This window comes from Arachis hypogaea, chromosome 6, assembly GCF_003086295.3.
Source record: "Arachis hypogaea cultivar Tifrunner chromosome 6, arahy.Tifrunner.gnm2.J5K5, whole genome shotgun sequence".
Taxonomy (NCBI): Eukaryota; Viridiplantae; Streptophyta; class Magnoliopsida; order Fabales; family Fabaceae; genus Arachis; species Arachis hypogaea.
In genome coordinates, this window is record NC_092041.1 from 11,179,612 (window position 1) to 11,201,810 (window position 22,199).

At 36.1% G+C, this 22,199-nt stretch overlaps 2 protein-coding genes across 5 annotated transcripts; one reads left to right on the forward strand and one right to left on the reverse strand.

Moving 5' to 3' along the window:
* Positions 1 to 5,535: 5,535 nt before the first annotated feature.
* Positions 5,536 to 16,164, forward strand: LOC112695995 (chromatin-remodeling ATPase INO80). 4 transcript variants are annotated; one of them, XM_025748550.3, is made up of 23 exons: positions 5,536 to 5,922; positions 6,198 to 6,285; positions 6,497 to 6,893; positions 6,994 to 7,420; positions 7,509 to 7,709; positions 7,825 to 7,935; positions 8,512 to 8,930; positions 9,074 to 9,182; positions 9,270 to 9,350; positions 9,430 to 9,602; positions 9,920 to 10,045; positions 10,275 to 10,436; positions 10,527 to 10,584; positions 11,212 to 11,442; positions 11,612 to 11,758; positions 12,240 to 12,788; positions 12,874 to 13,128; positions 13,234 to 13,341; positions 13,691 to 13,785; positions 13,894 to 14,050; positions 14,660 to 14,857; positions 14,996 to 15,154; positions 15,597 to 16,164. In XM_025748550.3, the coding sequence occupies exons 1-23, from the start codon at positions 5,863 to 5,865 to the stop codon at positions 15,873 to 15,875; spliced, it is 4,590 nt and encodes a 1,529-aa protein (XP_025604335.1). In that variant the 5' UTR covers positions 5,536 to 5,862; the 3' UTR covers positions 15,876 to 16,164. The 4 variants fall into 4 exon arrangements, with proteins under 4 accessions (XP_025604335.1, XP_025604336.1, XP_025604338.1 ...); XM_025748551.3 differs by having other exon boundaries at positions 6,500 to 6,893; XM_025748553.3 differs by having other exon boundaries at positions 5,619 to 5,922; positions 6,223 to 6,285.
* Positions 16,165 to 16,258: 94 nt separating this feature from the next.
* On the reverse strand, positions 16,259 to 19,557 carry LOC112695996 (S-formylglutathione hydrolase). The gene is made up of 7 exons (XM_025748557.3): positions 19,306 to 19,557; positions 19,097 to 19,214; positions 18,610 to 18,657; positions 17,994 to 18,190; positions 16,982 to 17,080; positions 16,829 to 16,894; positions 16,259 to 16,701 (listed from the first exon to the last, which is right to left on the reverse strand). Exons 1-7 carry the CDS (start codon positions 19,456 to 19,458, stop codon positions 16,519 to 16,521), a joined length of 864 nt encoding a protein of 287 aa, XP_025604342.1. The 5' UTR covers positions 19,459 to 19,557; the 3' UTR covers positions 16,259 to 16,518.
* Between the last annotated feature and the right edge of the window lie 2,642 nt (positions 19,558 to 22,199).

Here is a 22,199-nt window from a genome sequence, read left to right on the forward strand (position 1 = left end):
TTATTGATTTTTAATAATCTGCTTTCATTTTTGGATATATAGACGGGAGCAACTTCTACCGTCCAAAAATGCAAGAACTCCCCATCAAATGCCAAATAGATTTGCCCAACAAATCAAAAGTCTTAACTAACAAGAAATCCAAACCAACTAGATGGCACACAACCGTTAAGTTGAATCTAAAGTTTTGTTATCGAAGTGCGTGAGATTTACACCTTTATAACCCTAGATCAACGATTTTGAATTGTATGGATGACACAATTGTTATTGACGTTCACCATTTTTGCAGAGTAAGGAATATAACGTTTGAAAATCATTTTACAATCAATCATACTATATATAGACATCATAAATTAACCGTGATGTTACACGATTAAGTCATTTTGATAATTAATTTTAACTAAGTTTATCCAGTAGCTTATTGGCATAATGAAAAATAACTGAAGAGAAGAAGTCATATAAAAAGAAGAAAAAAAAGACTTGTGAATAAGTTATTTTTGTAATGAGATTCAATTAAGTATTTCTCAATTTTCTTCCATTGATTTTTATTGTGACAATAAACTATCGGGTCGATTTTTATTGTGACAATAAATTATTGGGTCAACTTAGTTAAATTTAGTTATCAAAATTACTTTTGGTTATTAGCATCACTGTTTATTTGTTGTTATAATTAGCATTCCTTAATTTTCTGCGCCACAAATCAAGTACTACTGTACTAGTGTTTTACTACTTTCTAATCAAATTAATGAAAACCCATTTGCATCTTCTACAAGGAAGAGAAACACTTGGATACCTACTTAGCTTTAATAATCTGCTGTAAGATGAAGGTCAAACAGATTACTGATCAATTCTTGCTTCTCACTATGTAGAGTAAAATTTATGAGGGAAAAGTATTGTTCTTCATTTTTTTGAAAAAATCCAAATCATTCACAAAAATCTTTTTCCTTTTTTTTTTTTTGGGTAGAATCTATAACTCTTTTAACGATTATTTGAGGCTTTATAAAGTATAATATTATATTTATGTCATAGTAAATTGACATGGGAGCTGGCAAAGGAATCAGTTGCTGTGTTGTACAATGAGGAAGATGACATAATGGCAATTCTCCAGGCACAAAATGAAAAAATAGCACTGAAAAAAATTGGCGAAACAAAAGGTGAAGATGAGACGGTGCAGACCCAAAAACAGAAAGCAGGTGTGTACTAATAGTTCTAAATGACTTTTAGTTCTTGGAATGTTAGGGGGTTACGGGGGACGGAAAAATGAGAATGGTGAATGATTTAAAAAATAAACATAAATTGACTATGGTAGGCTTGATTGAGACTAAACGACAGACTGTGACGAGGTTTGATGTTGGAAAACTATGAGGGTATGATGGGGCTGGATGGGAATATGTAGGATCGGATGGGGCATCCGGTGGCCTCTTGATGATTTGAAATGATTTGTTTTTTAAATTGAATAACTACTATAAGGGAGAAAGGTGGTTATGTGTGGAAGGTGTCTTACTGAAAAACAATTTCAACTGTGCTTTTTTCTTGGTCTATGGTGCACATAGTAGAGAGGAGAAGAGTTGTGTGTAGGAGGAGTTGAACTACATTGCTGGGCTGTGTCAGGTTCCGTGCTGTTTCACAGGGGACTTCAATGAGATAGTGAATATTGAGGAACGGAAAGGCACTATTAGTCTACCTCTATCTGCTGAAGAATTCAAGGTTTAGATTCAAGACATGCACTTAGTGGATCTACCACTTACAGATCGCAAGTTTACGTGGTTTTGAGGTCGCTCTTGCAGTGAGACCCGTTTGAGAGGCGGTCCTAGGGGCCTGTCAGATCATTGTCTGATTATTGTGGATGATAAAATGATGTGGCGTGGTCCTAGGCCTTTTCGGAGTCTTGATTCGTGGTTTACTCAGGAAGGTTTTCTTAGTATGGTTAAGGAGGAATGGAGGAGTTTAGAGGAGATGCAGTTCACAGATAAATTGAAGGCGTTAACAGGTCCGTTGGAAAGGTGGCACAAGGCAAACTTTAGTGGGATGGACCAGAAGATCTTGCAGCTAGAAGAAGAGATAAAAAAGGTTGATGATTTGGTAAGCAATGGAGTGTATGATGGAACCTTTGAGGCTAGAAGGAAGGCGTTGGTTACTTGCTGTGAGAAGTGGTACGCAAGGAAAGAAATCCACTGAAAGCAAATGTCTCGATCTCAGCACGCAAATGAAATGGACAGGAACACAAGGTACTTCCACAATATAGCGTCGGCAAGAAGGAGGAATAATCGGGTTGATACTCTGATAGTGAATGGCAGACTGGTAAGGAAACAAGCTAGAATTAAAATAGCTATTAGAGATTTCTATAAGGATCTGTACTACCAGGAGGACTCTCCTTTGCTGGGGTTCAGAGATGGTCTCGTGGAAAGGATTGATGAAGAAGAAGCTAGGACTTTAGAAGTACTACCATCGACTGAGGAAATTAGGGAGGCAGTATGGGATTGTGAGTCATCTAAGGCGCTAGGTTGTGATGGGTACAACATGAATTTCATTAAGAGGTGCTGGGATGAGATTGGGGCTGAATTTATGGCAGCTGTGATGGGATTCTTTCAGACGTCGAGGTTACCAACAGACTCCAACATTACATGGGTTGCGCTGGCTCCTAAGTTTCTTGGTGCGAATGAGATTAAAGACCTCAGACCTATTAGCATGGTTGGCTGTGTATACAAGGTTGTTTCGAAGGTTTTAGTTAGGAGGATGCGAGCAGTGATGCCAGGGTTGGTAGGGGAGACTCATAGTGCTTTTGTGAAGGGCAGAAAAATTCATGATGGGGCTCTCATAGCGTGTGAAACAGTGCACTTGCTTAAAAGGAGGAAAAAAGAGGCATCCATTACCAAGTTAGACTTCCAAAAGGCATATGCCAGAGTCAGATGGAGCTTTGTTGATATTGTGCTGCAAAAGATGGGGTTTGGGCACAGGTGGCAAGCGTGGGTTATGGAGTGTGTGACCACAGCTTCTATGTCGGTCTTAATCAATGGCTCGCCATCAAAACCTTTTAAAATGCAAAGGGGCTTAAGGCATGGTGACCCGCTATCTCCATTCTTGTTTGTGCTGGTTGTGGACGTTCTGCATTGAATGGTGGGTGAGGCAGTCAGGAACAGACGAATTTCTCCCTTGGTGGTTGGGCGAGATCGAGTGGAGCTATCACACCTCCAATTTGCTGATGATACTATCCTGTTCTGTCCACCAGAAGAGGAGACTATGAAGAATTACAAGCGGCTTCTGCGATGGTTTGACTTGATGTTAGGGCTCAGTATCAACTTTGTAAAAATCCAATTTGATTCCTATCAATTGTGAAGAGCAGTGGATACAAAGAATGTGTAGGATGTGGGGTTGTAAGGAAGATACTCTCCCTGTTAAATACCTTGGAGTCCCCTTAGGAGCTAATTCGAGGCTGGTCAAGACCTGGAAGCCTATCATTGATAAGGTAGAAGAGAAACTAAGCCTTTGGAAAGCTAAGGTGCTAAGCAAAGCGGGAAAGTTGGTGCTCATCAAATCAGTTTTGAACAGCTTGCTAGTGTATTATTTGAGCTTATATAAGATGACGCAGGCAGTTGCTAAGAAGTTAATTTCCCTGCAGAGAAGATTCCTATAGAGTAAGGAGGATGGGAGGAATGGAATGACTTTGGTGAGATGGGAGGTGGTGCAGGCCCTTAAGAAGTTAGGAGGATTGGGAATTGGAGATGCAATGATTAGAAACACTGCACTGTTGTTTAAGTGGTGGTGGCGTTTTGCTAAGGAGGAGTGCCCGTTGTGGAAGAAGGTGGTCTGCTCCTATAATGACTTAAGGCCGAATGAGTTACTATCCACTCAAGCTCTGCCTTCCGGAGGAGACCCATGGAAGGATATCTGTCATTTACAAATTAAGAAGCAACATATAAGGGATAAGATGATTACAGGCCTAGCTATGGAGCTTGGTGATAGATGGTGGACTCGGTTCTGGGAGGATGTTTGGTTACAAAACGGCTCCTTGAAAGATCGGTTTCCCAGGCTCTTCTCTGTTTCAAACCAATGTAGGTCGGCTGTAGGGGATTGTGGATTTTGGGATGGGTTAGAGTGGGTTTGGACTTCCAATGGAGAAGAAAGCTGTTTCAGTGGGAATTAGACCTACTGAGTCAGCTACATGAGGCGTTGAGACCGGTCAAGTTAGTGATTAATAGGGAGGATAGAGTTGAATGGAAATATGATAGACTTGGTATTTTTTTGACTAACTCCTTTGTGTAGGTGCTACAAGAAGGAATGTTGCCAGAAGATGTAACCAGCTACAGTTTCATGAAGTCCATTTGGAAAGGCTTGGTTCCACCAAGAGTAGAGTTGTTTGGTTGGTTTGTCCTTATAGGCAGGGTGAACACTAAGGAGCGGCTTAGTCGGTTCGGGATCATTAGCCAGGATGATAAGAGTTGTGTCTTATGTTCTAAGGAGGTTGAGCAGGTCCATCACTTGTTCTTTGGCTGTGATTTTGCTTGGCAGGTGTGGAGTGCATGACTATCTATGTTTGGCCGGCCCTGGTCTATTCCGGGGTCGATGAAGGAACATTTCCTAAGTTGGACATATGAACCACGTAGAAAAGAGGATCGGAAGCAACGTACGAGGTGCTTCTGTGCAATCATTTGGCACATTTGGTTGGAAATGAATAGGAGGATATTCCAAAACCAAAGCAGAGGCATAGATGACATCATCCACATGACCATGCTTAGCTGCGACGAGTGGAGGGGTGCCCAGTCCTAGTGTTGTTGATGGCTATGCCGGAGATGACAAGCGGAGTTCCTTCTTTGGTTCGTAATACTTTTCTAGGTGTTGTTTGAGTACTTGTACTGTATGATACTACATGCTTCACCTTAGTGTGTTGAGCTCCTTTGTTTTCAAAAAAAAAATATTTATGTCATATTATCATAATATTATATTTATTTAATTTTTTTAATGTCATTATCCGGAGACTGTGATTTTGAGTGAACTACTCAAATTTGAGTTTTATAAAAAAAAATATTGACTAATCTAATTTTATTTTGAATTAAATTTTTTTCAAATGCGATAGTTTTTTTTCTTCTAATACTAGGAGTGAGACTCGAACCCGAAACTTATAGGTGAGGATGAGAAGATTATGCCATTTGAGATATAGCTCGTTGGTTTCAAATGAGATAGTTGATAAAATAAGAAAATAAGTGTTTAACCACTTTTAAATTAAAATAATAATACTTCACACCTTTACTTTATCAAATATATTAATAAGTGAAAACTTTGATACCGTTAATTTTATGTGAAATTAATCTATGAAAGTCGTTTGATGATAATTTAGTCAAACTTGTTAAATTATTTAAAAGCTCGCAGCTATCAACTTCACATCAAATTAAATGTACTTGAGTTTCCACCGTTCATTCCTTTTAATGCTATTATGCTTTACTTAAAAATAATTAAATACTATTTTTGAAAAAATAATAATAAATATAATTTTGATAGTTCAACTAAATTATAAAATATCATAATTTAATTAATCTTATTATAACTTTTGTAACTAGTGATTCTCTTTCTATCTCTTCCCGCGCCTACACTGCAAATACCTTCTGATGACTATCAACAAAACTAACGAGTTATTCCCTGCAGCGCACGCTAACATAAGTGTCACCTACCTAGCGCACGTTAGCCGACACCAATGCTTCCCTACACCGCCCTCCGTCTACCATCCTTTCTCTTTCTCCTCGCTCCCCCACCTTATCCTACGCACCCCTCCTTAGGGTTCTTCTTCTTCTCTTTCTCTTCCTCTTTCTTCATGCTTCGTCGGAGAGTTAGGGTTTTCTCACTTCAGACTTCATAGTTGCTTCACAGCACATGGATCACAGAACAAAGTCGAAGGACTCGCTCAACTACTCTACTCTCTTCAATCTCGAGGTTCGTTGCATTTCGCTCTCCCGAGCTTTTTCTTTCTTCGTTTTTGGTTTGATTCCGCTTGTTCTTCAAAAGCAGTGTGTTCTTCGGACCTTTGATGTCTGGGATGGGGTTTATCAAACTGGAAATTCTACCCGGCTTTTTCTCCCCGGGTGATTTAGGTTGAATTGTTAATTACGTTTTTAGGTAGAAAGAGGAAAAAAAAAATCAAGGCCTTGTTATGGTTGTTTGTTAATTTCTTTTATTGTTTTTCTATTTCTGATTGCATTGTTTTGTAGTCTTTGATGAACTTTCAACTTCCAGAACAAGATGATGATTTCGATTATTACGAAAATAGTAGTCAGGATGAGAGCAGAGATAGCCAAGGTAAGCGTTATTCAATTTCCTTTTTTTCCCTCTTTTAACTTCGTTGTTTATTATATGTGCTTATTTTCAGCTTGAGGGGGTCTTTATTTAGTTGGATTTATATGATTGTGAATTATGGTTATATTTTGATATTACTGTTTTTGGTACTGATTTGTTGGTTTAAGAGCTTTGGATTAAAGTGTAATTTGTGTCATCGGGGTGCTTCTGTTAGTAGGTAGGGCTGTTGCAAATTACAGTAATGGGAATATGCGTGGTAAGGAGGTGAGTTCGGCGAAGAAGAGGAAGTGGTCTCAGAACGGGGACAATGAGGAAAGGAGCTGTTATTACAGGACACACGTGACGGAAGAGCGATATAGGTCGATGCTTGGAGAGCATATTCAGAAATACAAGAGGAGGTTTAATGATAACTCATCTAGTCCTGCTCAAAATCAGGTTGTTGCTCCTCTTCTCAAAAGTAGCGTGGGTTCAAAAGCTCACAAGTCAGGGACTGAACTCAGGAGGGGACTACATGCTGCAGAGACTACATCTGAGTGGATGAATGGTTCCAATTCTCAGAAAATGGGAAATTACCGTGATTCCGATCTCTTGAAGCAATATTGCCCCAATAGGTTTTGCCTTCTCTACTTTATTGCTTTCATAATGTTGGAGTATTGATATTTTGATCTAACTCATGATACAAACCACCATACCTTCTGTAAACTTCTTCAGGACAATATATGAACCTGCTTTTTTGGATATTGGGGATGGTATCACTTACAAGATTCCTCCAAGATATGATAAGTTAGCTGCATTGCTCAACCTTCCTACCTTCTCAGAGATCCATGTTCAGGATTTCTACTTAAAGGGTACCTTGGATTTGGGATCCTTGGCTGAAATGATGGCTGCTGATAAAAGATTTGGGAACAGAAACCGGATAGGCATGGGGGAAACCATACCCCACTATGAATCACTTCAGGCACGATTGAAGGTCATGTCAGCTTCTAATTCACCTCATAAGTTCAGTCTGAAAGTATCAGACTTGAACTCCTCCATTCCCGAGGGGGCTGCTGGAAACATCAAGCGATCTATTCTGTCCGAGGGTGGTGTATTGCAGATTTACTATGTGAAGGTTTTGGAGAAAGGGGACACTTATGAGGTATCTACCAAATGATATCATGGAGTTTTTTTTCGTTGCTCTCTCTATACATGTTTTTCATTTAGCTTGTCTTTTTTAACTGCTTCAGATCATTGAACGAAGCCTACCCAAGAAGCAAAAGGTAAAGAAAGACCCTGCTTTGATAGAGAAGGAGGAAATGGAAAGAATTGGTAAGATTTGGGTGAACATTGTTAGAAGAGATATACCCAAGCATCAGAGGAACTTCACTGCTTTGCATCGAAAGCAGCTTGTTGATGCCAAGAGGTTTGCTGAGAACTGTCAGAGAGAGGCATGCCCTGTTCCTCCCCTTAATAGATTTTTGTGTCAGTTAGATTATGCATTGCTTTGTGTTGTCTAATCTAGTTTATCCATCTAATCTGAAACTTCCCACCTCTCATTTTCAGGTTAGGCTGAAAGTGAGTAGATCAATTAAATGGACGCGGACTGCTGGTATACGCACCCGAAAACTTGCTAGAGACATGTTGCTATTCTGGAAGCGAATAGATAAGGAGATGGTATTTTTTTAATTCCTTGCCAAATTTTGTTGATGCTATTATGCTGGATATTGAACTCTGAATGATGCTATATTTCAAGAAGCAATCTTCATATGTGATTATGGTGAAGTTTAGAATAATATGACAGTTACCAAATGGCTACCTCTTAGGCTCCATCTTTATTCTTGAAAACTGAAAACAAGTTTCATGCATGATGGTAGTTGATATTTGGTAGAAGTTTTTCTTAGCTTGCTTATTGTGCACATACCTGCTGTTTTATATTCTCCTGTATCAACTGGATTGTTGAAATGGTATTGCAATTTTTTGTACATGTATTTGTAATCAATTAATCTAGGTGGCATTTTGGATCGTTAGTTTTTGAGATTCAATTGAGAAGAATTGAGATTTGTTTAATAGATGTCACACTAGTATTTTGGTTATGGTTGGAAAGGGGTGGTGTTTTGGTAGACATGCAGATCAGATAATCTACATGCTCTTGGAATTGAATGTGCATATGGTCTTGCAAATGTAAATCTAAGTTGTACATTTGACTCGAATGTGGTGTAATTACTGATTTTAAAATTTCACTCCTTGCAGGCAGAAGTACGGAGACGAGAGGAGAAAGAAGCCGCTGAAGCTTTGAGGCGTGAACAGGAGCTTCGTGAAGCAAAGCGGCAGCAGCAAAGGCTGAATTTTCTTATACAGCAAACTGAGCTGTACAGTCACTTTATGCAGAACAAGTCAAGCTTGATATCAGAAGCTTTACCCATGGGTGATGAAAGTACAAATGACCAAGATCTAATTGACTCTTCAACTTTTGGGCGTAATGAGGAGGAAGATCATGAAGAGGCTGAGTTGAAGAAGGAAGCTCTGAAGGCTGCTCAAGAAGCTGTTTCCAAACAGAGAAGATTGACAAGTGCTTTTGACACTGAGTGCTTGAGGCTGCGCCAGGCTGATGAAGCTGATTTACTCCAACCAGAAGTTGCTGGAGCAAGTAATATTGATTTACAAACCCCGTAAGTCTCTCTCTCTCTCTCTCTCTCTCTCTCTCTCTCTCTCTCTCTCTCTCTCTCGTGAATTCATGTAACTCTTGTGTACCACACATAAATGCACTGCATTTTTTTTTCTAATAGAGTTTTTATGTATTGTAATATTGCAGCTCAACCATGCCAGTGGCCTCCACAGTTCGGACACCAGAATTGTTTAAAGGTGTTCTCAAAGAGTATCAGCTAAAAGGTCTTCAATGGCTAGTTAATTGTTATGAGCAGGTTGGTGAGCATTTGTAAATAAAGTGTCTTCTTTTCTTTTTTGTTTGCAAGTTTTTTTTTTACATTGGTAATTTTGTTGTCTTTCAGGGTTTAAATGGTATTCTTGCGGACGAGATGGGTCTTGGAAAGACCATTCAGGCTATGGCTTTTTTAGCCCATCTAGCTGAGGTAGCTATTCATCCTGTTGTAACTACAAGCTAATTTTTTATATTTTGTAGCTTTATTTTGACTTGTTTCTCCTATGCAGGAGAAAAACATATGGGGACCTTTCCTGGTTGTTGCACCTGCATCTGTATTAAACAATTGGAATGAGGAACTTGAGCGCTTTTGCCCTGAACTGAAAAGACTTCCTTATTGGGGTGGGGTTGCAGAGCGGTCAGTGCTTAGGAAAAGTATTAACCCAAAGGATCTTTATCGCAGGTAATGTCAATTTCATATGCTTTTCTTTTATTGAGAAAAGAAAATTATTAATGAGAACGGAAAGAGTACGAGGGGAGAGGATAATGTTTCCTCACAAGAAGAAAGCAAAAGGAAGGCCCTAAGAAGGGTAGATGGCAGTAATATCTAAATATATGGGCTACTTGTTTAAGAAAATGAACTTATTTTTTATTAGCCTCAGCACATATAAAACTATTGTGTTGCCTCTTTTGTTGGATTTTTTTTTTTGGGTGCTGGAAAAGTGGAAAATATTCAACCCTCTAATTACTGTGGTTACCATCCCTTACTTCTTTTTTCAGGGAAGCCAAATTTCATGTCCTCATCACAAGCTATCAGTTATTAGTTACTGATGAGAAGTTTTTTCGTCGTGTAAAATGGCAGTACATGGTTTTAGATGAAGCCCAGGCAATTAAAAGTTCTGCCAGGTATGTTATAATCCAACACTGGGTGCATAGGTGAACTACATATTTTAACTTTTCATCATTACTGCCATTTTTCCCCTTTTGAAACTTGGTTAATTATTTTATACAGTGCCCTTTTTAGGATCCAATTGTAATGTTTTATAATTGTTTATTGTGTACTAATGAAATATTTCCATTTGCACTAACATCTGTCTTTGATCACTACTGTTTGAAAACATTATACATCTGACAGTATAAGATGGAAGACGCTCCTAAGTTTTAATTGTCGGAATCGCTTACTGCTGACTGGTACACCTATTCAGAATAATATGGCAGAGTTGTGGTCTCTTTTGCATTTCATTATGCCAACATTATTTGACAGCCATGAGCAGTTTAATGAGTGGTTTTCAAAAGGGTATGCATTCCTTAATAAATTCCTTTTCCATTTTTGCCAATATAACTAGTCTAACTTTCTTGTATGACCTATCCGGCTATCCCGTGCCAGAATTGAGAACCATGCTGAACATGGGGGTACTTTGAATGAGCACCAACTGAATAGATTGGTGAGTTTTGTTTTTCCTATTTGATATTTGTAGTAACCTTGTAAGGTGATGGCTTGAACGTATACAATATTGTTAGAAATAAAGAAGATATCATATAATATCTTCAACAAATCATAGAATATCAAGGCATATCTGTGATGATATAAATAGCATGTGATGTGGGTTTACTTAATCATAAAATTTTATGATCATATCAATAGCTAGTGCATTGAAATGAGGACGGTATGCTTTGGTTTTACATTTGGAGGAGCTGTTTGTAGCATTCATCATCTTCTCGCTTTTGTTGTATTCACGATGTATGCATAAGCTTATTAGTTGTGGTTCTAAAAGAGATATGACCATTAAAGTAAATAGGATGTATACATTGTGATGCTTATTTTTATTATTGCTTCAAATTATGTAAGGGTGAAGATTAGGGACAGTATTGAACTATAAAAAGTCACGGGGTTTAATTAGCTTGGGTTCACTCTGCAAAATGAAAAAATGAACCCCGTTTAATCACCCCAAAATGACAAAGAAACAATGAAACAAAATGTTGCCATTCTAATTAGCATTTTTTTTTTCAACTTGGAGTTTTATCTTCTAAATCCTTTTTTACTTATATTTTATTTATTCTTCTTCTAACAGCATTCAATCTTAAAGCCGTTCATGCTGCGCCGTGTTAAAAAAGATGTAATCTCTGAGCTGACCACTAAAACTGAAGTTACAGTTCACTGCAAGTTGAGTTCTCGACAACAGGCTTTCTATCAAGCAATTAAAAACAAGATATCTCTCGCTGAACTGTTTGATAGTAATCGTGGACAGCTCAATGAGAAGAGAATTTTGAATTTAATGAACATTGTTATTCAACTAAGGAAGGTAGACAATCCAAACAAGTCAAGCTTTCTTCTCTTTGTTTTCAATTCAAGTATCTTAAAGTTTGTATTATTTTGTTAATTTTGAAATATAATATAGTGTTTCAATTGTGTGATGTTCCTTCCATCCACCAAGATTGGCCATAATAAATTTTGGTCCTTTAATATGGTAGGTTTGCAACCATCCAGAATTATTTGAAAGGAGTGAGGGAAGCACATACCTTCATTTTGGAGAGATTCCAAATTCTCTTCTACCTCCTCCATTTGGGGAGTTGGAGGATGTATACTATTCTGGGGGTCACAACCCCATTTCATACGAGGTACTATTCCTTCCACATGACTTATGTACTGTTTCGCATCATTCAATGAATATTAGATAATCTGTCATTTTGTTCTAAGTTTTCTCCTAAGTTAGAACCAAAAGTAAAATTTTATATTTCACTTTATTCAGAGTGATGAGGTTTGTTGAAATTATAGGGTTTAGGTAGCAAAGGATAAAATGAAAGAGAAGAGATAAAGGACACACTAGAAAATATTATCTTAAATTGATATCGTACATAATGTTCAAATACCAATTTTTCCTGTATATTTTATTAATACTACTGACTAGGTCATTGTTGTAGTATTACTAGGATGTACAAGCCCACACTAAAATATGCAATAAGAGTACTATCCCTGAGTCCTTGATTAAATAAGTAAATCAATATGGAAACTTGAGGTATCTCTACATCAGTATGTTAATGATGCCTTCTCAGTTTCTTTTTTGCTTTATTTATTTACTTGGCTTTTGTTATTTTTCAGATACCAAAACTTGTGTATCGAGAAATTATGCAGAGTTCTGAGACTCTTGGTTCAGCTGTTGGTCATGGTGTCTGCAGAGAATCTTTTCTGAAACATTTTAATATTTTTAGACCAGAAAATGTTTATCGATCTGTTTTCCCAGAAGGTATGTGTGTTAGCAGTGGAGGCTTTGGTTTTACCCATATGACGGATTTGTCTCCACAAGAGGTGGCATTTTTGGCTAATGGTTCTTTTATGGAGCAATTGTTATTTTCTATGATGAGATCGGATAAAAAATTCATCGATGAAGTTGTAGATTTTCTTGTTGAGACCATAGATGATGATGATCCAGAATGTAGTAATCTTGAGAAAGGGAAAGTGAGAGCTGTTACTCGAATGTTATTGGTGCCATCAAAATCTGAAACTCAGTTTCTTCAAAGAAGATTTCCAACTGGGCCCAGCCATGCTCCTTTTGAGGCCTTGGTAGTCTCAGATCAGGATAGACTTTTGTCAAATGCAAGGCTGCTTCACTCGGCATACACATATATCCCACGGAGTAGAGCTCCCCCAGTATGTTGTGTTTGTTTATTGTTTAGTCATAAGTTATTTTTCATCCAATATATTTTCACCAAATCATTGCTTTTTGTCTTCATAGGTTGGTGTTCACTGCTCTGATAGAAACTTTTACTATAAAATGATTGAAGAATTCCACAATCCTTGGATTAAGAGGTTGTTTGTGGGATTTGCACGTACATCTGAATGTAACGGGCCGAGAATGCCAGATTGTCATCATTTAATTGAAGAAATAGATTCTGAACTACCTGTTTCTCAGCCTGCTCTACAGTTAACACACAGTATTTTTGGGTCTTCTCCACCTATGTGGAATTTTGACCCAGCAAAGTTGTTGACTGTAAGTGTTATTTTTATCCTCCCCCTCCCTCCCTTTCATTAAGTAGCCTCCATTACCCTTAAGTTCATATGGGAAAGAAATTCTAATTTTATTATTTTCATATAGGACTCTGGGAAGCTTCAAACGCTTGATATATTATTGAGACGCTTAAGAGCTGAAAATCATCGTGTTCTTTTGTTTGCCCAGATGACTAAGATGCTGAACATTTTGGAGGTATATAGAACATTTTACAATTTTAAACCTGTTGATATTGGATTGGTTTATTTTTATAACATCTTTGAAGATGTGAATACATGGATAAATGTGGATGTTGTGATATCCCTTTGATTGTGATTGCCTCCAATGTAATGCTTACATGATGCCATCTTGGAATAATGATGTGATTTTTCATTTCACTAGGGACTGGGTTATTGTGGTATGTTTGAAAGATGAAATTTTCCTACCATATTGAGGATGTATTTACAAAGCAATGTGAACATGTAATTGTTATACCTGTCCTGGCTTCTGGAATTGAACTTAGTATTGACTCTTTCTTTAATGTTGACGGATATCCGTCTTGCAGGACTATATGAACTACAGAAAATATAGGTATTTCAGACTTGATGGATCATCTACTATACAAGATCGTAGAGACATGGTCAGAGACTTCCAGAATAGGTAATACCATGGTTGTCGCCTTATATCTCTATTCGGTTTGACTTCTGAATGTTAGGTATATTTCATTAATGAGATCTCATTGATATTTGTAATTGATTTATTTTGTAGGCCTGATATTTTTGTGTTCTTGTTGAGTACAAGAGCTGGTGGACTTGGCATCAACTTGACAGCTGCTGACACAGTCATATTTTACGAGAGTGATTGGAATCCAACATTAGATCTACAGGCAATGGACAGAGCTCATCGTTTGGGTCAGACAAGAGATGTTAGTTCCATCACCTATCCTTTATATATCTCTCTGATTCTTCCTTGCATATCAAGAACTGTAGTTCCTCCTCCCTGCTTTTTCCCCCTCTGAGCAGTGCTCATGTTTAATCCTACTTGTCTTCATCCATCCAAATAAAAATTAAATATAAGCATGTGGTAGTATGGAGTATGTATTGCAAATGTTGCAAGCCTAGCAGGCTCTGTTTTAGAGGAGACAAGCCAATATGCTTTTATCTATCAGATTAATTTTTTTGGGAGGAATGGTTTAGATATGATATCAGAGTTGTCTATGATAAAGTGATCCTGAATTCAACATTAGTGTTCACCTCTGTTTTAATAGCTAATTTTTTTATCGCCGCATGGGATAAAGATGGGCTTTTGCAATATCTGTGCTGCAACCAAAAGTATTCTTGAATTAGGGGGCACGTTCAAGATATAATGTTATTAATATTCCCTCATGTAACAGCTTAAACTTTTTGAATTTAAGAGTTAGCGCCTAAATCCTGCACATTTCTTGCTTTGACAGACAAAAGATTGCCCCTTCTTTTCTCAGTATTTAAATTATTTTGTACAAAAATAACTTCAGATGTACTTTTAAAATTTGTAGGTTACTGTTTACCGACTTATATGCAAAGAGACAGTTGAAGAAAAAATTCTTCATAGAGCAAGCCAGAAAAGTACTGTACAAAACCTTGTAATGACTGGGGGTTCTGTTGGTGGTGATCTTTTAGCTCCTGAGGATGTTGTTTCTTTGCTTCTAGATGATCCCCAGTTGGAGCAGAAATTAAAGGAAATTCCCCTCCAGGTTGGTTGTGAATCTGCTAAACGAAATTCATGTATTTATGATATTTTGAATACTGAATATCCTCTAGGTAACTGCGTTGAACAATAAGGAAAAAAACTAGTTCCCGAAAGCATATAAACCTTTTTCTTTTCCTGCCAGGCAAAGGATAAGCAAAAGAAAAAACAACCTGCAAGGGGCATTTTCTTAAATGAAGAAGGTGATGCATCTCTTCAAGATTTAACCAACGCTGTACCCCAGGGTACTGTGGATAATGATCTTACTGTGGACACAGAGGGTTCAAAGTCTGCTAATAAAAAGGTATCGTGATACTTCTGCAAGTGCATGAATCTCGTTTCAACTGGTTGCATCATTAAAAGCTGCATAAATGTTTAGTGTATGTTTCTAGTGTGTGTTTTTGGCAATGGAACAATCTGTTGCACAATGTATCTGAATGTGGTTGAATGCACATCTGCATACATTTTAATTAACTGTTTCTCCAGACAAGGATATTCAAATGTCCTCTGCGATACTCTGTTCTGTGGATAATTCCATCGATTAAGTATATCTGCACTGTTGCTTCCAGAATGTAAAGAGGAGAAAGATCTTGTGAAATTTCAATTAGGTTGTACTCGTATTTACTTCACGTTGAAGAGAATTTCTGTTCCTTTCCCCACAAAATTGAGGGAAATCATTTAATAAAACTAAACAACATGGGAACTTTTCTAGTTTGAATTAAGTTAACAATAATGCCCATGTGCAGAGAAAAGCTGCCTCGGATAAGCAGACTTCAAGGCTGAAGAGTTCTCAGAAGATAAGTGATGTCGGTATTACAGCCATGGACGACGAATTGGATGACCTGAACACTGATCCAGTTGGCCAGAAGCCCAAGAGACCAAAAAGGTTAAAGAAGAGTGTTAATGAGAGGTTCGAAGAGGCCTCTATTGGCACGGCCACTGCCGTCACAGAGCAGACCCAATATCCACCTCCACAGGATTTCACATCCATCGTTCCTAGAGCAGAAACGAGCCTAGACCCCTAAATATGTGGTCTTGACCAAAAGCTGGGAGTTACTATTCTATTGCCCTCGTGGATTGATATATTCAGGGGACACTGGCTCTTATGCGACTGCAAGCAGTTGCAACCAAGTTGAGGAAGTTTTATAACCTAGGTTTGTATACGCTAGTGTTAAATATTTGTTGGTAATAGATATGCCCCTATTTTATCACTCACAGGGCTTTGTACAGATTGTAATATTAACCAAATTTTTGAGCCACGGCCAATATTTACTTCAATTATAATGAATATATACGGTAGTTCATTTCATGTAATATAGTCAGCTTGCTTTGGTATTTGATGGAAGGAAAGACGTCAAATTCGCTAGAATTTTTTGCAAGGAAGATGCAAATGTAACACTGACTACAGTTTTGAATAACACCGCTTATAAATTTCACATTGGATTATTATTCTTGCAAGTTGCAACTCTACGGGATAGTGGGATAGAAGATCCTCAATACTATCAAATCTTGATAACAGTAGAACAACAAAGCCGAAGACTATATATTACATTGACGACCGTAGGACTAGTTTTGAACTCGAGAGAAATGAATCTCAATCCACATTTTAATAAAAGGTATCACAAGCAAATAAAGTAAATCCAGTACAGCAGAAATAGTTCTTGATCATTACAGTGCACTAAGAGCTTTGGCATGATGCTGGATGTGATCTTCTATGAAGGTCGAAATGAAAAAATATGAGTGATCATAGCCAGCTTGAAGCCGCAACTTGAGTTGAACATTAGCATTCTTGCATGCCTCCTCAAACTTGCCAGGTAGCAATTGATCCTTCAAAAATTTGTCATCTTCCCCCTGGAAAGTGCAGCAACTAGAAGTGAGAAAAAACCAAAATGAATTCAACAAAATAATGCAGATAATTTATGCAAGGATAAAACCCTGCCCCTTGGCAAAACATCATTCCGGAAGGAAGTCTCTTTACCTGATCAATCAAAATGTGGCCGGGTACAGCATTAAATTTCTTTATCAGACAGGTGGCATCATACTCCTGCAGTTTTCCACTCAGCGTTATTCTAATGAAAAATCAAGACCAATATGTCAATTAAACAAAAGTCAATTTCCACTCTTAACATACCTCCCAATCAGATTTATTGTCTCCGAGATAATTTGTGAATGCCTTCTGCCCCCAAGGGCAATTTATAGGATTTACAATTGGTGCAAAAGCGGAGACTGACTGGAACAAGCATGAAAGAAATAAACACAGAAGAGAAGGAATTAAGAATCATCGTAATTGATGTGATGCTAGAAATGACAAGATAAATCTTGTCTTTGCCCAAATGGATGAACTACGGGGATCTACAAACTTAAAAGTACCAAAACCCAGCAAATATACACATTTAAACGTTTTTAATTAGTATTATCAAATGTAGAATCCTTGTCTCTCTCTATATGAACCAATTTGATACGACTATACATGAACTCCTACACTAAGCATAATTAGCAAGCCTCCAAATTGAACAGTATGGCATTGCACCATAAAGTGCATTGACTTTGAAAATGATACACTAGTTACAAATTTACAATACAATAATAGCTAGGCAACATAAAATTATGTATATACAAATAAATCCAACAAAATAAATACCCTAATGAAAAGGTACGGAAGTTCATGTCCAGTAGCCTTGGAGGAAATTCATACTCTCACACAACCGATAGAATGATAATATTTTACACTACTATGGTGTTTTAAGCTCCTTGGCACTTATTCGACATGACAATGATTACTTCAATTGTGAAATATGATAAGAACTTGATTGTGCAATACATAAGAGAATAACGCCCAGCCTCTAAATTAGCAATTAAATTACAACTGAATACAATGACAGGCCAGAAAAGAAGAAGAAGAAATATGATAAGAACTTGATTGTGCAATACATAAGAGAATAACACCCAGCCTCTAAATTAGCAATTAAATTACAACTAAATACAATGACAGGCCAGAAAGGAAGAAGAAGAAGAATCTAGAGCACATCAAAACTTTCAACAGTAAGATGATCCACAATTATCATGGAGATTTCTGAGAAAGTTAGAAGTATCTCCTACTACTACATTATAATTACAAGTTTATTGTCATATAGATGCAATACCTTATATTTATCCAGATTCTTCAGGTAGATTGTTAAAGCACCATGTCCACCCATAGAGTGACCAGATATAGAAGCATTTGATGTTTCAAGCTGCGGAAAATGATCACTCAGAAGCTTTGGCAATTCTTTGACAACATAGTCATACATCCGCCAATTCTTCCACTTCTCTTGTGTAGCATTGAGATAAAACCCAGCACCTAGTATGGAATGCAAACCAAACTAGGAGAACTGCTATAAACAAATGTAGGTGCTGCACAACTAAAGGTAGTTCCTATCTATAGACTATATCAGAAATTTTCCACATAACACTACAGTCGTACAATAAAAACGAGTTATCCTTCAATTTTTCCTTAAAAAACATAAGAAGAAGAATATAAATTGCACAATACAATAAATATAACGTGTAAATCAGTAAATCTGAACAATCACCGGTATTGTACTCCTCCAAGGGCATTAAAAAAAGATAGAAATAATAGTTTTTATGAAATTTAATAACCTCATACCAAGAAGAATCTTAAAGGCAGGCACAGCTGCAACTTTTTTAAATAGACTCGGCTTGAAGCTTATGCTGAATAACCGAAAATAAAGAGTCTCTAGGGGAAACATATGAACATACCTACACCAAAGTCCCAGCTATCTGCTTCTCCTTCTACATTTAAGCCTCCTGCATCATCATCATCATCATCAACAACAACAACAACAACTTAAATAACTCGGAACACAGAACACAGCTCTCATCTCCACAAGCAACAATCATATCATCATCATATACCGGAAATAAAAATGCGCAGAAAAGAACCCTAAGCTAGTGCTGCATTTAAATAAGTTTTCAGAAAGAACTTCAAAGACAATACTCAGCTGATGTTACAAAAATAATAATAATAATAATAAATAACAAACAGTTTTCAGATTCAACTTTCTTTTTTCTTTTTCTTAACAATCTTACTCAAACCATCTACTACAATTTTTAAGAACACATATACAAAAAATAAATACATAAACGCAAGGATGGATTCCGCAAATGCAGTGAATGTAAGTCAACAATATTGATCGAAGAAGACACACAGAAGTGCATTTGAGAGTTGATCGAAAAGAAGCATTACTAGGAGAAGTATCTGGAGCAACGAGAGCGAGGCCGTGAGCGGAAGCAGCACGCTGAGCGCCCGATTTAGCGATGAAGTTCTCGTCAGTGCATGTCAGCCCCGACAACCAGTACAGAACCTTCTCGAAACCATAACGATCAATAAATCATGCAATCGCAATCGCTATTCCAATTCCGAAGTGAAATCGAAAGAAGAATAGTAAGACTTACAGGGAATTTGGCGGAGGAAGAAGAAGAAGAAGAAGGAGGGAAGTACACGTGGAAGGTCATGGAGCATCCAAGTGTTGGACTGAAGTGCTTGTACCTCTTGTTGTAACCGCCGAACATCTTCGAGCTGCTGATTTCGCTTGGTGCCGTTTCCATTTCCGATTCACTCTTTCTCTTCACCTCACTCTCTACTCTCTACTCTCTACTCTCTGTAAGCGTTAATAATTGAACTTGCTTTCTTCTCTCCTCAAATATCTGCAAAACGTTGTCGTTTTCAGTACCTTCTATTTTCTGGGCCGCATTGGGCCTACAAAACAGCCCAAAGGAAAATAAGATCCAGTATCTTACAATTTATATAAAAATTCGGTTTGGGAAGCCCAATAATGAAGGAAAAAAAAAACTAAAAACATATGGTGTTACAAGTCAATTTTATAAAGAAAAGTATAGATATACAATGAAAATATTAAACAATGTAAACAATAGAATCGGATGTTTATTTTACTAATACACGAATAGTTATTTTAATATTAAAATTTAAAAGATTAATTTAGAAATGTAATATATTTTAATTTAATTGATAATTATTCATATTGTTCAACAAAATTATTGTGTTCCTAGCATTCCTCATTTTATAATAATTGCATTTATAGTGATTGCAAATTTGCAATCGTGTTTGAATGCATGTAACATTGATGAGTAAGTAGTTGATATTTTGGTTATCCAACCTTAACGTCTGTGATTGGCATGAATATTTTAAACAAGTGAAAAAATGAATATCATGAGTTGAATATCTCACTCGGAGTCTATAAGTTTGACTTTTCCAAATTCGGCGTAACAACAACTTTTGTCTCGTTTTTCCTTTTTCCCCCTAAAATTCTGTACGATTGTAAAGACTCTAGAGTATTCAATAATAATTTGTCTGTTAATCAAACCGACCATAAAAATCGAGCCAGGAAGGCCAGGTTGATATTATTGTGCAATAGATTATTTATACAATGTGTACAATAGGCTATTGAGTTACAAAATGAACATTTCTCATATTAGGGATAGTTATAATACTATATCATGATACCACTCATCCCAAAAACTTCAGCTAATAAGAAAAAATAACACTAATGATTATATCTCTAATAGTCTATAAACTTTTATTATACACATTATACAAATATTTCATTAACTCTTCATACTTTTTCATATATTATTAGATATCAATATAAAATATAATTTAAAATATTTTATTTAATTAAAAAGATATTTTAAAAAGATAATTTCTATTTTAATTGAATAAAATGTATATCAAAATAATACTATTATAGTTTATTTAAAAATTCTTTACATTTTATATATAATATTATTATATGTACGGTCTCTGCAAAAATTTAAAATTACCATTTACCATGGACGTGAGACATTTACTGATTTACATATGGAAAAGGACAGAATATTGATACATGAATCACGAGTGCAACAAATATCAATTAATTCAAGCAAATAAGAGTTCAAAACTTTAGAAGCCACCGAAGTTAACCTAAAATTAAAGCTATTAATAACCTTCATACCTTCATACTAATACTGTCACGTTGGCAAAAGTATTTCCATTCAGCAAGTAGCAAGTAATTTAGCATAACTTCAAAGGAGACGCATGCAACAACAATAATAGTAAAATAAAGACAAATCAGATTATAACTTTTAAAAAGTATCATAAAATTTAATAGGTCTCGTTAATAAATGTTCTAAACGTAGTAATTAAGATGTTTAATAAAAAATTATGGAAAAATTGAATAACTAAAATTTCAATGATACTAGATGAATATAAAAAATTAATCACTTATCAATCTCTATATATAAAAATAATGTTTCGTAATTTTTTTTCTAGTATCCAACTACAAAAATGTTACATTATTTTATCATAACATGTTTGATTATTATGCGATAACAAATTTGAAGTGGAAACTCAGATGTAAGTCAACTTCACGTGAAATTAATGAAAATTTAGTCAAATCAGTCAAATAATTTAACATCTCTTAATTATCAACTTCACATAAAGTTAACTGCACTTGAATTTTCACTCAAATTTAATTATTTTAATAATTGATAAAAAAGTTATACAATTAATATGTATAAATATATAATTATATGACTAATTTGATGATTTGATGACTAATTTTTAGATATATAAAATATTTTTATCAAAATTTTCAATGAATTTAAAAGTTTTAAAACTTTTTTAGTGGTAAGATTAACTCATGAACTAAAGGAAAGTTTAAGACACTAAAGTGAATCTAAAAATAAAAATTTAATTTTGATGTAATGTTAGAGTAAAATAAGTTTATACGTGTATTTAATTATATAATATCATATTAGTAAAAATAATTATCTTTTATATTTAACCGAATAAATAATTCTCTAAAAGAACAAATATGATTGTAGGATGGTGTAAAATTCTTTAAAATTAAACTCACTACAATAATAGTGATAATAGTTTGTGAATTAATAAGTGTCCTTTAAAAGCAGATGGAAGAAGGAGGAGTATTTAAGATGGAGGCAGAATGGGGCCAATAGGGTAATAACAACTAAGGTTGTGAGTTCTGAGTCACATGATTTCACAATGAGAAATGAGAAAAATAGGCCAAGTCCTTCGATTCGATATTAATGGCCGATGGGGAAGTTGGCAACACCCACAATAGCCTTTAATGCCATTTGGATTAGGATAGATAGCCTTTCATTGTGGACACCCATGCCTCACAACTAGTATCTTATTCATAATTTTAATTATTTTTAATAACAACAATGCTATGGAACTAATTTTATATAAGTCAAGAATCAGTCAACTTGAGGTATCGATGACTTTAACCGAATGTTGCTACTGACACGGATGTTTTTTTTCTTGTAAATTG

Coding starts and splice junctions, on each gene's coding strand:
- LOC112695995 (XM_025748550.3), top strand. CDS start 5,863: ATGGATCACAGAACAAAGTCGAAGGACTCGCTCAACTACTCTACTCTC. Junction 11,443..11,611: donor TTGTTATTCAACTAAGGAAG/GTAGACAATCCA, acceptor TTAATATGGTAG/GTTTGCAACCATCCAGAATT. Junction 13,342..13,690: donor AGATGCTGAACATTTTGGAG/GTATATAGAACA, acceptor TCCGTCTTGCAG/GACTATATGAACTACAGAAA.
- LOC112695996 (XM_025748557.3), bottom strand. CDS start 19,458: ATGGAAACGGCACCAAGCGAAATCAGCAGCTCGAAGATGTTCGGCGGT. Junction 18,658..19,096: donor TGCTCCAGATACTTCTCCTA/GTAATGCTTCTT, acceptor ATGATGATGCAG/GAGGCTTAAATGTAGAAGGA. Junction 16,702..16,828: donor GCCACATTTTGATTGATCAG/GTAAAGAGACTT, acceptor TGCACTTTCCAG/GGGGAAGATGACAAATTTTT.